The sequence below is a fragment of the Poecilia latipinna genome, unplaced genomic scaffold (genome assembly GCF_001443285.1).
Source record: "Poecilia latipinna isolate Pla-1442-1.1 unplaced genomic scaffold, P_latipinna-1.0 Scaffold55, whole genome shotgun sequence".
Lineage (NCBI taxonomy): Eukaryota > Metazoa > Chordata > Actinopteri > Cyprinodontiformes > Poeciliidae > Poecilia > Poecilia latipinna.
In genome coordinates this window covers 52024-67458 of record NW_015112671.1, presented here as the reverse complement: position 1 = coordinate 67458, position 15435 = coordinate 52024, and the positions used below count along the sequence as shown (strand labels likewise).

At 36.3% G+C, this 15435-nt stretch overlaps 1 protein-coding gene across 10 annotated transcripts in view; it reads right to left on the bottom strand.

Annotated features, from left to right (window-relative positions):
- ryr3 (ryanodine receptor 3) overlaps window positions 1-15435 on the bottom strand; it is a 138410-nt gene that overhangs the window by 96504 nt on the left and 26471 nt on the right. For 4 of the 10 annotated variants that reach the window (XM_015053943.1, XM_015053958.1, XM_015053951.1 and 1 more), the window contains exons 3-7: window positions 15213-15317; window positions 3891-3965; window positions 2487-2565; window positions 2173-2285; window positions 179-278 (exon numbers count right to left, since the gene is read on the bottom strand). In XM_015053943.1, the coding sequence (XP_014909429.1) occupies window positions 179-278; window positions 2173-2285; window positions 2487-2565; window positions 3891-3965; window positions 15213-15317 (472 nt within the window). Of the gene's footprint in view, window positions 1-178; window positions 279-2172; window positions 2286-2486; window positions 2566-3890; window positions 3966-6911; window positions 6927-9785; window positions 9807-15212; window positions 15318-15435 lie in introns of all 10 variants that reach the window. The other 6 variants (XM_015053891.1, XM_015053910.1, XM_015053901.1 and 3 more) reach the window with 3 other exon arrangements.

The window sequence follows — 15435 nt, the reverse complement described above, 5'->3', positions numbered from 1 at the left end:
TTTGGCACGGGGAGAAAAAAATAAGAACGGGGGCCTGTTTTGAAAAAAAAAAAAAAAAAAAAAAAAAAAAAAAAAAAAAAAAAAAAAAAAAAAAAACTACGGAATTGGGTCACTTCAGGCTGCAGTGTGAATGCAGCCTAAGATTGCTGCTGTCATTGATGGAGGATGAAGGACCCACCTACAGCCATGCTGCCTGACGAACACGTAGGCTGGACGTTCCAGAGGGTTTGCATGAAGGAGGCGTCTACCTGAATGTTGCCGTTACAGTTCGAGAGATGCTGAAACAGAAAAGCAGGTTAAGCAGGACTTCAGATAGAACGGAAGACAACTGCTGCAGACAAAACAATCTATTACATTTAGCTTTACTTATGCATTATTCATAGCAATATTCAAGTCATTCAGGCCCTGAAGCAGCAAAGCAGCACCATCACACTTCCACCAAATGTTACCGTCAGTCTGATCTGAAATGCTGTATACCAGATTTAACAGAAAATTTCACTTAGTTCACAGAATATTTTCCTAGAGGTGTTTAAGACGTCACCAGAAAAGTATGTGCATCTCGGTTGCTGGGGTTAAGCCGTGGAATAGTTTTGCAGAAAATCTTAAACTAAGTAAAAACATAAGATTCAAAAGGGAATAAAAACAGAATGAATGAAAGTTACACTGCAAAAAGACAAAATCTAGTTTCAGTACAAATATCTTTGTACTCTTAGAAATAGCTTTTCTGCAACACACTGGAGCTTCTTTTATGTAAAGAAACAATTCCTTAAAATGGATGAAAAAGTACTAGTTCCAGTGGCAGATTATTTCACTTGTAACATGGGAAAATGTTTTATAAGTTAAATAATCTGCCACTGGAACCAGTATGTTTTTTTTCCATCAATTGACTTAAAACAAGCAGAAAAGTTACTTTTAATTTAGTTTTGTCTTATTTCAATGTAGTAAGATATTTCCTCTGGAAACTTGACCAAAAACATTTGGTTAAAATTTGTGTTTTGCAGTGTATAAATATTTGACATCTGATTGAAACCTTCATGATGGCAATTTACTTACTTTTTTATTTTGCTTTTTGATTCTTTTTTGTGTGTATTTTGTTAGTATTTCTCATGCTAAAGCTATGAAGAGTAAAAATGGTTTATTTGTAATGAACACAGCAGGGTACGCATGTAAAAGCAGAATAGATTCAGCTGACAACTTTTCAATCTCTCTTTTCATAAACCCTCAGATATTAAAATATATACAGTAATAAAGGAAAACATATTCAGTGACTGGATCAAGTGTGCAAACCAGTAAAAATCTTTAGGTTATATGCTGGTATAGATTCTCAGTCAACCAAGATATGCAAGTCGTAAGTGCTTAAGGAGAAGACAACTAAATTTCTCTGAATTTCTCAAAAATTACAGAAAAGAAAAACATTTACTGAGTAATTTAACTTGACAAAGCAAATCAGAATAATTTGGATTCCAAAAAAACTCTTCAAATAATTGCATTTTTAGAAGTCAGTTTTGACATTCCTGAACTGACTGATTATGTCCGTGCAGAAGAGATAAAAGTCTGGATTTTTGCCAGTTTTGCTATAATTCAGTACCTTCATCACTGGAGGCGATTAGAGCACCCAGCATAAAGTATTTCTAAAAAAGTTTCATATGCTTAGCACGTCACAGTGGCTCCCTTTAGGCAATTTCACTCTCTGCCTCCAGCTCTCCCTTCTGAAATCCCTCTCTCCACTTTCACAGAGCAAGTTAATTGGGGTCAGGTGTGGAGTTGAGCTTAGGAGACAGCATTAACTTTAAACCCATCTGTCAGATGAGTAAGTACATCACAAATTGTTTTTAATATGCATAGAGGTGTTTTACAGGTAATCTGGTTTCCAGCTCAGGTAGCAGAGCAAAGGTATGCTGCTTTCAACTTAAATTGTCTTGTCACTCTGATGTTAGCTGGAGCTAGACTGATCAGAGCTTGGATCAGTCTAGAACCAGAGTATGCATGTATATATGTGTATATATAAATAAAGTGGATGCTTTATCAGGTACACCTTGCTAGTACCATGTTGGGCCTCCTTCTGTCTTAATCCTTCATGGCATAGATTCAACAAGGTACTGGTAACATTCAGCAGAGTGTATTTAAAGCTTTACAGTCTTTCCTCGGGTGAGTTTTAAAAATGTGACTTGCCAGATATCTCTCAGTGGACACGCTGACGAGAATCAGATCATCTCCAATGCGGACTTTCTCTCCTTCTGATCTCTGCTTGGACGCCGGATGAATAGTCCACCAGCAGGCTTCTCCTAAAGGCAGAAACACAGAAATATGTTGATCAGGTGGAATCTTTTAACATCTCCCATTATTCAAAAACATCAGAGAGGGTAAGATGTGCAGATGTTTCACAGCACGTAGAGTTATATTTCAATCATATCCAGTACTTACTTAATCTCAAGGTTAATACAAACTGGTTCATATTGGTTGAGTGTTCATTATTCATACTGTACCTACTGAATCTTCTTGCAGTCCGACATCAAATGACAGCTTGTCTGTCAGAGACCTTGATGTCTTCAAACAGGTCAAGTACTGGTGAGTGAAAAATGAATTAGTGTTGGGTCAAAGGAAATGGAGCTCTAATGCAAACTGGAAAAATATTAATGTTTTAGAAGAAGGAATGTGAAGTCTTAGTGCTGAATAATAAGTGTATTAATTTATTAGTCAATTAAATCAACTCAGTAACCAAGTTTCTGAATAAACTAGTCATAAAAAGTATGTCCTTTGAAAATTATCATGGACAAAAACTGAGTAAAAAGCAACAAAATCTAAAAGAAAACTTTTATAGACTTTCAGATTATGAAAGGAAATATTTCTTGAGACCATTTTAACAGATTACAAGAAAGTCTGACTTTCTTGTAATTTTGAATACAAAAAGAAATACAAAATGTCTCAAGAACTTTATCACTTTATATGCAATAGATTTATCTGAATTGTTTGTATTGACTCTGCAACTACATCACTTAATCATTCGAGGTGCCATGATGGACGTCTGAAGTGAGGATCGGGAGTATTGAACAGAGCGACTGAAATTGTTTTCCAAAGTTGTTTTTGCCAGTTTATTCATGGCTTCTATTTGTTTGAATGAAGCTTATTTGTCTGTGAACGTAACACACCTGGTTGAGGCTCATAGATGGTGATATTTACAAAAGTTGGACATAGCTAGCTTAGAAACCGACCCATACCTCCTCCCTCCTGACGTTTTGATCAAATTACCGACTTTGCCTGAATTCACACTACATGATTTATATCACTAAGTCATAAACAGCGCTTCCCTTTACACCGAAGCAGCATTAAAAACGCACAGAAGACGACATGCTAACCAGTTTTTTCCCATATGCTAGGCTACATGACGGTGCGGCACTGTCTCCATGGTTACCAATGGTTAGACTCGAACATTCTCCGTAATGCAATATTTCATATCTTTCGAATCCTACATACTTATAAAGTATATAACCGGTAATCTTCTTGTAAAAAGTATCCGCTGCAAATCCACGGTTACACCGAGGGCTGACGTCATTATGATTAACAGCTGCTCTCCATCACAGCCGTCTTTCCTCATTAAAGTTATACAATAAAATGACAAGGTTGGTTTTCACCCTTTTCTTTTTCTGCAGTCGATCGCGCAGCACCCTGTGACATTTTTTTTTACTGTGAAATCAACTTAATAAAAGCGATATTAGGCTACTAGAGTTTTTTGGAGCGCATAATTTTGACGTCCGTCATGGCGGAACGGACCGAGTTTCAAAGAAAGTCAATATTTAACAAAAATAGCAGTTACACAACCACAGTAACAGAATGACAATTATCAAAGTACAATTTATCTCCATCTTCGTCATTTTAGTGTAAATACTCACCATGTCACTGAAGGAGTGACGTAAGAGGATGGCGTGACCGTAGAGCAGGGTCCGGTGTCCGCCTCCCTGACCCGCCTGCCAACAAACAGATTCATAACATCACTGCGCGTCCCAAAATCTACGTCCTGTTGATGTACAAGAGGGGGAACAGGAAGCTGGTTGTAGAGCTGCACAATATTATAGTTGGTGAAGATTGCTATATAGCGAGTGATAAAGTAAAAAAAAACAAAACTGAAAAGTGTTAAAGTTACGAACACAGATCCTGAATAATGAGGAACAAGGATTTATTAATAAAGTTCCTCAGCTGTTTTGGCATTAAATCAACTTAGCTGAAGTTTTTTAACCACTTTACCACCTTACCAGCTATTTATGTTGCATTAAATAAAGATTGTTAACTAAATAACTGGAACAAATGTCCAAATTATTTGTGGAAAATCCACCCATTTTTGGATTTGTTCGTGGATGATATCTAGATAGAAGCCAATATGTTGACGCACAATGCTACCTGACATTCTATTGGCTGTGGTTTGGAAAGCAGCCAATCCAGAAGGGGCATTTATTTTTATTGCTACTGATTGGCTGAACCCCAGAAAGCAATATAAAGAAGAATATGAATGCAGTAGAGCCAAGATGGCTTCCACTGTGCGTTTTAGCGTATATTAAGCTATAATTGGTGTTGAAATATGCAGCTATAAACAACTTCAGAGGGGGTATAAAGAAATGTTTCTTTCCCTTTCCACCGGAGCATGTAAATTCTGTACTTTTGTGTGCATGCATGCTCCGGCAATGACATTTTATTGCCAATTTCACTGATGTATCTTTGTGCAACGACAATAAAATAAGTGATATTGCAATAATAACTTGCACTAATATATTGTGCAGCCATACTTGATTCCCTATTGTTTTTGCATTTTGCTCACAAACAACAATAGTCTCAAATTTCCATGATATTTTAATGTTGGGAGACAGAATATGAAGCAAAAATCCAGAAAGAACACATTACATGTAGTTAAATTTGTTACTTACATTTTGTTGAGTTAAATTAATATTTGACTCTCTACCACTGGCAAACAAACAACTGCTCACACAATTAATTTCTTCCATTTCTACCTTTTCACTACCATCAGCAAGTCCAAACAGGACATCAAGAACAAGATGGCAGATCTGCACAACCTTGAGATAATTAATCTAAAAATGCAAGAAAAATAAAATAACCATTGATTGCCCTCTATTTGTAGCTTCATAAAGTATTTTTTTTTCTCATTGAGGAATGCTTAGTATGACCCAAAAACACCATCCTTACAGTCTATCACTGAGGTGGAAACATTCAGATTTTTCAAATGAATCTGTCTAACCTTTCTTTCTCAGCCAGAAAGAAATGACTGGCTATAGAAGAATCACTTTAAGGTATTTCACTGGTCTCCACCTCAATCCTACACATAATCTGTGTTGTGATAAGTAACGATTTTCTACCAAATCCTTCCTAATGTGTATGAAAACCTTCTGAACGCCTGCAGAAAATATTTTAGCTCCGCAGCCAATGAAGATTTCAATACCTACTTCCTCCAGTGACGTGAAAATTCATCTTCAACTCATGCAATGTGTATTTCCTTGATTTTTGATTCTGTCTTCATCAAAATCAAGCTACCATAAACTTATTTTCTCGTCAAGTGAGCAAACGTACAAAATCTGCAGAATCTCTCAGCTTATCCTCCCCACTGTAACATTTACACTGCAAGTTAATATCTTCCACTTCACCTTTGTGTGAGATATTAAAACCGAGTTGCCATTACTTTACGTCTTTGGAGTAAAGTCTGAAACTCAAGGGGTTATATTTTTGGTACTTATTTCAAAGTGCAAGCAACAGATAGAGGAACTAACAAGAATACACACAACTATGCTCACAATTAAAGATGAAAACAAACACATGATCACACTTAATGCCAACACTTGCTCAACAACAGAGAAATTTGTTCTTTTTACCCGAAGAACAAACAGTTTCCGGCCTAAACATTTCATACTTCACAAGAATTCAAGTGCAGAACTCCTGGGAAGTTTTCACAGGTTTCTCCCACCAGCGGTACCACCGTACCGGTTCAGACACCACAGAAGAAAAAACGCTCTACCCAGAATATGCATCAAGAAAAGAAAACCAAAGCTGCAAAAACAAAATATAATTTCTATCAGGAGGAGATCAGAATAATTTCTAATGTTTATTATACATCAGGGGTGTCAAACTTATTTTCATTTTGGGACAAATCAAGATCTTGAATGCTCTTAAAGGGCCGACTCTGCCAGAACATATTTTTAAAACCTGTTCAAACTGTTAAAATATCAATGAATTATTAAAATTAAATAATATTATTGAACATCTTTTCAGTCCCTCCTGGATTTTCTGATTCTTTTTGCTAGAAAAATCAAAGTGTTTGGAAATATTTGCGATATTTGAGCTTATTTATGACGATAAATGTGACTTATTATTATTCTCTGTATAGATCATGGATTATAATCTGACATCAATTAAAGCCGAGGCAGCTGTTTAGTACAAGAAAGAAAGCTTTTGATAATTTTTGAGAAAAATCTCCAATAAACTCCCAGTTTTTGGCTCATTTTGTTGATTTTTGCATGAATTTGCACGATAATTCTCAAGAAACTGGAGGGACTGATTGATATAATTTGGCAGTGAACAGATAAAAACTACAAGAATTTGATGGATAACAATATTTAAACACGCTTAGTGTCTAGTCTAGGATCTAGAAGGCCACATAAAAAGCTGTGGCGGGCCGGATTTGGCCCACGGGCCTCGAGTTTGACACCTGTGATTTAGTTCTTGTATCTCTGGGAGAAAGAGCAAATTTCTCTGTTCTTGCTGTGTACAGGCCTTCAGACGGCTCATTCTTGTGATGAACAAGAATAAGTACGACATCCACTTGCCAAACACCTGAGGAAACGTGGAGGAAGGTTATGCAAGAAGGAACGAAGTGGGATTTCTGTCATCACAACACAAACAGGAGCACCTACCTTTTTAATTAACCTCTAGCAGCAGGGGGAAATGAACAAAATTAAACCAGTGGAGCTCCTGAGAAGTTTCCTACACTTTGCTTCTTTTCTTATTTGATTCTTTTTTCCAAGCTTCTCATAAACAGCATCTAATTTCTTTCAAAGTAATTAAATGTAATTTATTTGAAGCTTAGGTCTTATTAGTTTATACAGAGAAACTCCTGGGGTACTTATTCTGTTTAGCAACCCCGAAAAAGAAATAAAAGAGCAAACTTTGGATCCAGAGAAACTGCTGTTAGTTTACCTAGAGCAGGGGTGTCAAACTCATTTTCATTGAGTTTTTTCATTCATCTGGTTGTGCCAGAATCTGTTGATAAAAGCCATTAAACTGTTAAAATATTAATAAATAGCTGTTCCTCCAGGAGTTTGACTGTTTTTGTGGGGTTTTTTGGAATGTGGTGATAATGTATGAATATTTGTAAGGAATTATTGTGGTATTAGAGCTAATGTGTGATGTTACATGTGACTTTTTATTACTTGACACCATATAAGGCTGAGGCATCAGTCAATTAAACTCAATGTTTTTGACCAATTTTGATAAACATTTGCAGTAAGACCAGAAAAAATGTGGGGATCTGTTGTGTTGTGTGAATTTTGAGGATTCGTGAAAAACTGGAGGAAATTATTGATGTAATTTGGAGCCTAGAGGGCCACATAGAAAGCTACAGCGGGCCAGATTTGGCCCCCGGACCTTAAGTTTGAAACGTGATCTAAGTTTTGTTTTTCTGTTTTGTTTGTTTTTCTGTTTTGTTTGTTTTTCCTCAAACATTTTTAAAGACAAAAAAAAAAAGATTAGCCCTAAAGTGGTTCATAAATTAACCCTCTGGTAATTCCTCCTATCTGATTTTTTTATTCTTCTTCTTTGCGGTTTATTTGGGACAGACAAAAAAAAAATTAATGAAAAGATGACAGGGAAATTTTCAAGCCACAGCTGAGAGGAAGAGGAGGATGTAATCCAGGCCTGCTGCCATGTTGGCAAATGGCTCCCAGGAACTGCTGTGACCTTTGACACACAGCTATGACCTTAGATGCGCGTCGGCCATCTTACTGCAAAACACGATCCTGAACATGAAGATCCTGGCTTGTTGTAAGTTAGCTGGATCATTGTTGCACACAAAGTGTACTCTATTTAGCTCCATCATTCATAAATCAATGAAATGTGTTAAAATTAATTAATCCACAGAAACACTGGACTGAAATATTGAAGCTAAAAGCTGCATTGACTTCTGTGAAAAGGGCATTTTACAGTCAACAAACATTAATTAAGTCATAAAGGTCATCTCTGGAAACTCAAATCTCTAAAATTAATTTGTCAAAACTAAAACTAGAGCTCATTTAAATGCGGATTTATGCTAATCAAGAACAATTTACTCAACCTTCATAGGCAGATATTTATTTAGCTGCTTAGTTTTTTTAATTAGGTCTATAAATCCTTTATTTCTGCATCATCTTCTATTACTTTCTTATTCTTAATCCTAATCCTTCAAACTCTTGGCTCCTGTACTTGTTTTCTTCCTTAATCCCTTTTTCTCCTATTCCTTGCTCATTTTCATCCTTCAACAGTGACTTACTCAACTATTTTCTCCTAACTCCTTACTCATTCCTTTTTATTCAATTCCTCAATTATTTCCTCAGCTGCTTCCCTTACATAATCTCTTTAATTTTCTCATTTCATTCCCATTTATTCTTTGCTCAATTCCTTTTTCAACATTAATCATTCTTCAATTCTTTACTTCATCCTTTCAGTGTTTCTGCAGTTTGCTCAGTTTATTTATTCACTTATTTATTCAATTCTTTTCTCAGCCTTTGTTTCCCCACAAATGGCAAATTCAGGATATTAATTCCTGTCTTTCCTCCTTTATTCAATTTTTTGCTCAGTTCCTCCAGCCAAGAATAAAAACATATTAGTAAATTTAAAAAATTAACATACAATTTTATTTTAGTTTATTCTGAAAATATACATTTTATTCTTTTTTATTAATTTTTTAGTGCGGTCCTAATATTCTGTTGGCTTTATTTTCTTAATCTCCCGGATCCTTACTCAATCTCTTCCTAATTTCCAGGATTACCAAATCAAATATTCCTGAATTGCTTCCTCAACTACACCAAATGCATTTTTCCCTACATAATTCATTAAATCTTTTTTTCATAGCATTCATGTTGCATTTAGTTTTTACTGTTTTCTGTTAAGATGTTTTCTGAAAATTAGAACAATCAGAAACTAGACTAGATAAATAATGTTTTCAATCCCTGAATTCAGAATTGATTTTAGAACATTTCCTCTTGTCAATGTTTCAGACTTTTAGTTAAAAGATCAAACTCAGAGAAAACAGAGCAACACTCCCAGACAGCAAACCGACGTCTCTGCCAATTTTGAAGTTTAATTACATTTACAGTTTTCATTTGACTAAATCTCCACAATCTTCTCTTAAAAGTGCAGCTAAACTGAAAAAAAAAGACTATTATGAATAAGAAACAAACCTTCGATATGAAATGCTTGGACATTTGCAAACTGAAGGGGTCAGGCCACACATTCACTCATGTAAACAAAATAAATGCTATTTCAAGATTGCCATATTTTAAATTTCACTGGCTTTTAAAAGTTTCCAGGATAGCCAATGTGAGCTAAATGTTTTTCCAGAAAGTTAATTCAACACTCTGATGCAAATTTAGTCACATCCTCATTGATTAGATGATTTCCCTTTAACAAATGCAGCTATGACAGTCGAGAAATAAGCATCACATTGAGTGAAAGTGCCTGAAGTTCGGCCCCTCGGATTAGCGGTCGGTTATGCACACTGGCAACATGATGGATGAACAAACTGATGAACCTACCCATTTTTCATGGTCGGCTTTCTAGTAACAAACAAACACAAGTGAGAAGAATGTGTTACTGGGAAGAACGGCAGTGGATTACACCAGTGTGAGCAACAAGAGGGTAGAAAAGGGGCCTTACAGTGGGAACTGGGGGAGGTGATTTATTAGCCTCGCTATCAGAGAGTTTGTATTCCAGCCAACATCATGTTGTCCTGCCAAACAAGGCCAGCCAACAGTGTTGCACTGTGGAGCACAAAGCAAATCTGCTACCCAGGCTAATAACAATGCAGGTCCAACTCCCCGGCGAAGCGCTGTACAAAATAAAATACTTAAAGAACTGTCTGTGCCAGAGGGCGATGTTGTACATGAAAGGACAAATGTGGTTACTGTAACCCAGAACAACCTGCAACTTTTCTTTTTTTATGAAAATATTGCAGGGTTTGTTTTTGTTTTTGTACCCAATTAAGGTGCTGCACTTTCCACATCTGTGTTTCACAACAACGTTTGCCGATTTAGACGATTTATTCCTGGAATACCAGTGGTCTCGTTAAAATATCCAATAACAATTTGGGGTTATTTCGAGGGATTGCTTCGTAAATTAAATCAGACCACGTGTATCCAGAAGGAAATGTGACTTTTTTTCCGTCAAGCAGTACCAAGCAACTTATTCCAAATAATATCAGCTCGTATAAGAAGTAAGCATTGTTTTCTCTTTGTTTTTAAATTTAAAATTCCCATCTCATGATTTCCGCCTTCATTTCAATCATTCATTTTCTATTTAAAGATTTTATTTCATATTTTTTTAAGCTACAGCTCTGGAGAAAATGAAGAGCCCACTGCAGTGAACCCCATTGAAAACCTCCTGGTTATTCCTCTAAATATTAATATTTCTGAACTCTTCCTGAGTTAAAACATTAGTATTGCTGTTTCTAAATGAATATGAACTTGTTTTCTTTCAATTATTTGAAGTCTGAAATCTCTGCATCTTTTTATTTTCTGCAAATAAAAACTAAATTTTTTTCAGAGACATGTCAGTAGCTCATAGAATAAAAAACAATGTTAATTTTACTCAAACATAAACCTATATAAAGAAAAATCAGAGAAACAGATCATTTTAAGTGGTCTCTTAATTTTTTCCAGAGCTGTATATGAGCCCACCCTTCCCCCACCTGTTTCTGTGCAAAGCAGCATATTATCCTTTCATTTCATCTACAAGAAAGAGCAATTTGGCTGATTGGAAATATTTGTGGTTGTGAAAATAAAGCAGTCTAATCATCTGTCTAATCAAAGCAAACTCATTTAACCTAAAATAGTAAAGCAGCGACTAATTAATCAGATAATATCAGGGTTTTTATAGAACTGTTTAGCATTATACAAAAGGTTTGACTGACTTTTACTGATTTTCACAGAATTTTTCTAAGCAATCAGAATTTTCACACAACATATTTAACAGTAGGAAGCTGGTTGTTTTCAGTCGCACTTCTGTGGGAAGAGCAGAGAATCCACAGGATCCAAGATTACCTAAACATGCTGAGTGGGCTCAAGCAGAGCCGAGAGAAACGAGTCTGAGCTTTTCAGTTTAAACCAAGGATGCAGAGGGTGCAACAGTGAACCCCAAAAAATATTTCCCTCGTTTGTTTTGAAGTTAGTGCATTTTAATTTATCAAAACCTTTCAAAATGCTTCGGGAAGCCTTAAATAATGCAGAGAATATGTTGACTACAAGTACACAAAATCAAGTTTTCACCCGCTGAATGACAATTACTCAAAATGTTTAATTTTTATGTAAACTAGAGGGACAGCATTGTGCAAAATGTATAAATCCAATTAGCTCATTTTCTTATTTAAAGTTTTTTCTACTCATGAACAGATTGTCTTCTATGGGGGAATTTTTCTGCCATAATTCGAGAGCACACATTTTCGATCTGAATCTTTCTATCTATTGACAGGAAGATATAGATAGTGGGTGGCGCAGGTTGATGCAATCGACAGTAGCCACACAGGCACGCCCACTAGAAGGAAACAAACGCACCCAGTAGAACACTTGTATTCTATTGGCTGAGAGGTTGCCAGGCGATGGTACCTCTTTGTTCCAAGTGAGCAGAAAATGTTTCACAAGCGAGCAGAGAGGCTTGCAAGGCTTGCAAGCAGAGATTTGATCTGAGCAGAGACAAGTGTTGAGCGTGAGGAGAAAGGTTTAAGAGAGCAGAGTGAATATTTGAAAGAGAGCAGAAGCTTGGAGTACAAGAATTGCAAGTTTTAGAAGAAAGACATGAAATCCTGCTTTCAAACTGAAAATGTAAGTACGAGTATTTAAAGTTTTAAAAACAAAAGTTTTATTTGTTTCATCTCTGAAACAAATAAACAAATGGTTTAAATACAATTAAGTATTGAAAAACATCATATATTAAAAATATTTTTGAAAGAAAATATAAGCAGGATTTTCAGTCCGAACTCCTGCTTTCAAACTGAAAATGTGCTCTTGGATTATGGGAGGAAAATTCCCCATATTCTTCAGGCTTTTTAAATATTTTTAAAAGGTTTTCTTTGGAAGTTGGCTGTTTAGAGAGATTGGTTTCTCTCCACTGTAGCCACATACTTGCTTGTGAACTTCCCTAATTAATACCTTATCAAAAAGCATTAGAGATACAATCTGTATCTACATTATTGGACTGAGTTGAACTGAATTTGGACCAAGAATTGTTTTATTCATTCATATTGTATATTACCTTATGATAACACAGTTTTTTTTTCCATTTGCCTTTTATAAGAAAACTGAATTGAAGACATTCTGCTCCACTTTCTTTAGCAGATTTAATGTAAAATATAAAATATTATTCATTGACAAGCAGAAAACTGTATTTAAGCGCCAACAACATGATTTCTAAGGAGGCATTTCAGAAGTTTGCCAAACAGTAGTTCCTGTCTGCTGGATATTTCAGTAAATTCATAAAAAATGTGCACCGTTTATCTGATGTTTATTGAATTTTTAATTATCCTTTCCATTTGATTAAAATTTTTAGAGCACATTACACATAATGTCAGGAACAGGTTTAAAGACAAAGCTAATTTAGTCTCTGAAACAAATAAAAAAATAGTTTAAATACAATTAAATATTGAAAAACATCATCTATTAAAAATCTTTTTGAAAGATAATATACGCTGAGACTTTGTAAGTGTAAAACTCAGAAAAAGTTTGGAAGTTTGATGCTAAACAGTCATTTTTTTGTCCCGTCTTGAATATATATTGGCACATAATAAAATTACTTCATATCTTCATTTTCTGACACTTGAAATATAAATTTGTGAATGTGCGACAGCATTTTAAAGATTGTTTTTGGACAGGAATCAAGGCAGATCTTGGCCCAGATTTGAAGGACTCAAAATATCGCTGAGACATTCGGCAAAGGTTCTTTTTGCAGAATCAGAACATTTTCACTTCCACAATTTTATTTTCTCTGCCTGAAAGAGTTTACTTCTGAATGCTTTCAGTAAAATTTCTTTGATTACTGTAAAGAGGACAAAAAAACAGATGATTAAACTCATAACTTGGCCTGTGAGGAAGGAAAAACTAATTTCTCGTAGATTTATTGGCAACAGTTTTGATACCCATTAATCTATTTTTACAACCACAAATTTTAATATTGACAGACACAAAGTGGCACAAAATGAAAAATATAAATGTTTTTTAGACATTCTTACGCATAGAAAACTGAACAGTGTGGTGTGCACATTTGGCCTCCAAAAGCCCAAACTTGGCAGATAACATTTGCTGCAGTTACTTTGGCGGATATTTTTTGTGGATGACTCCAATTTGGGGCTCCACAGTGGCACAGTTGGTAGAGCTGTTGCCTTGCAGCAAGAAGGCTCTGGGTTCGATTCCCGGCCCCGGTCTTTCTGCATGTAGTTTGCATGTTCTCCCTGTGCATGCTGGGTTTTCTCCGGGTACTCCGGTTTCCTCCAAAAACATGTCAGTTTTTTTGACAGACTGGCGACCTGTCCAGGATGTACCCCGCCTCTCGCCCGGAACGATAGCTGGAGATAGGCACCAGCACCCCTCCCGATCCCACTTTGGACAAGGGTGTAAAGAAAATGGATGGATGGACTCTAATTTGTGCAAAAATAGCTAAACTTCGTTTGGAGGTCTGGGCTTAGACTAGGCCGCTCTAAAACATGAATATGCTGTGATCTAAACCATTCCATTGCAGCTCTGACTGTATGTTCAGGATCGTTCTCCTGTTAGTCTCTTTCAGCTTCAAGCAAACTACAGATGGAAATGAGCATTTAGCTGAATCTGGTATATTGTGTGTGTAGATATGAACTGTCCCATTTAAATAAAATCAATTCAAGTTTTCCATCAGGATTTCCTTACATTTAAATTCATCCATCTTCCCACCAACTCAGTTTTTCTTCCCTCTTCCTGTCAAGAAAAGCATGTTGCTGCAAAATAATGTGAACTGTTAGTTTTCCTCTCTTTAGAACCACAATTCTAATTACTAATTAGGTAATGTTGGAAGGCAATTGACAGCGCCCCCAGGTTATTATAGGAGGGTACGCACAATACTATCACTGCGCCTGACCCACAAGAGCACAACCACATCTCCAACATGTATCATGAGTAATAAAATAGACAGGAAAGCAAAGTCGAGCCGTGTGATCCACAGGAGGAGGAGGATGGAGATTCCCAGGTTCAGGTGGTGTGTCAGATGTCCAGAGGAGAAGAAGGTGAAGCAACAGTATTTGCTTAATTTCTCCTCTTTTGGCAAACGTTTTGACTAAATTTAATTGTTTAGCCCGCAATCTTAGCACGACGCTCAGGAACAGTGCAGCAGATGTCACGGTCGGCCAATCAGGAGACCTGTCAGTTCTTCAGTTCACAAAACCACAAGGAAAACAAGCTGTTAAATTGGCAACTCCACCAGAACTGTGTACACCACATGTCAAACTCGAGGCCCATGGGCTAAATCCGGTCCACCACAGCTTTTTATGTGGTCCTCTAGATTCTAGACTAAACACTAAGTGTTCTTTAATATCATGTTATCAATCAAATCAATGCAATTTTTATCCGTTTACTGCCAAATTATATCAATCAATCCCTCCAGTTTTATTGAATTATTGTGGAAATTCACACAAAATCAAAAAGGAAAATCTCAAGGTATACTCAGTGTGTCCAGCCGTACAGCTGCAGGTGCTACTGGGCAACGCTGTGTTTTTATTATGGGTATTAGAGTAAATTTGGCTGAAAACATGTGCGCACCATACTTTTCAGAACTTTATGAAATAAGGTTGGAAAACAACGCACCATTTTCCCTAAACTTTGCAACATTTGCACCACTTTTATTTAAATTTGTGGTTGTACCAGGAGAAAATGTGAAAAGGTTAAAGGTCACTGAACGTTTTTGTGTGTATATTAACACTGCGCATAAAGTTTGAAGATCGTACTCACCCCTTCGCTGCTCGTTCCGGTGTTAGCCAGCATCTCCTGCAGGGCGCGGACCGACAGCGACTGCTCCAGCACAAAGTTACAAATGCACATGTCTGGAGGAACATACTGCAGGACAGAGGGGGCAGAAAGGCAAACGGAGGGCAAATCAAATCACACATTCATTATATGAGCAACGAAAAACGCATCATGGCTCCACGGTTAAGTAGAAAAGTTTTATGTTTCC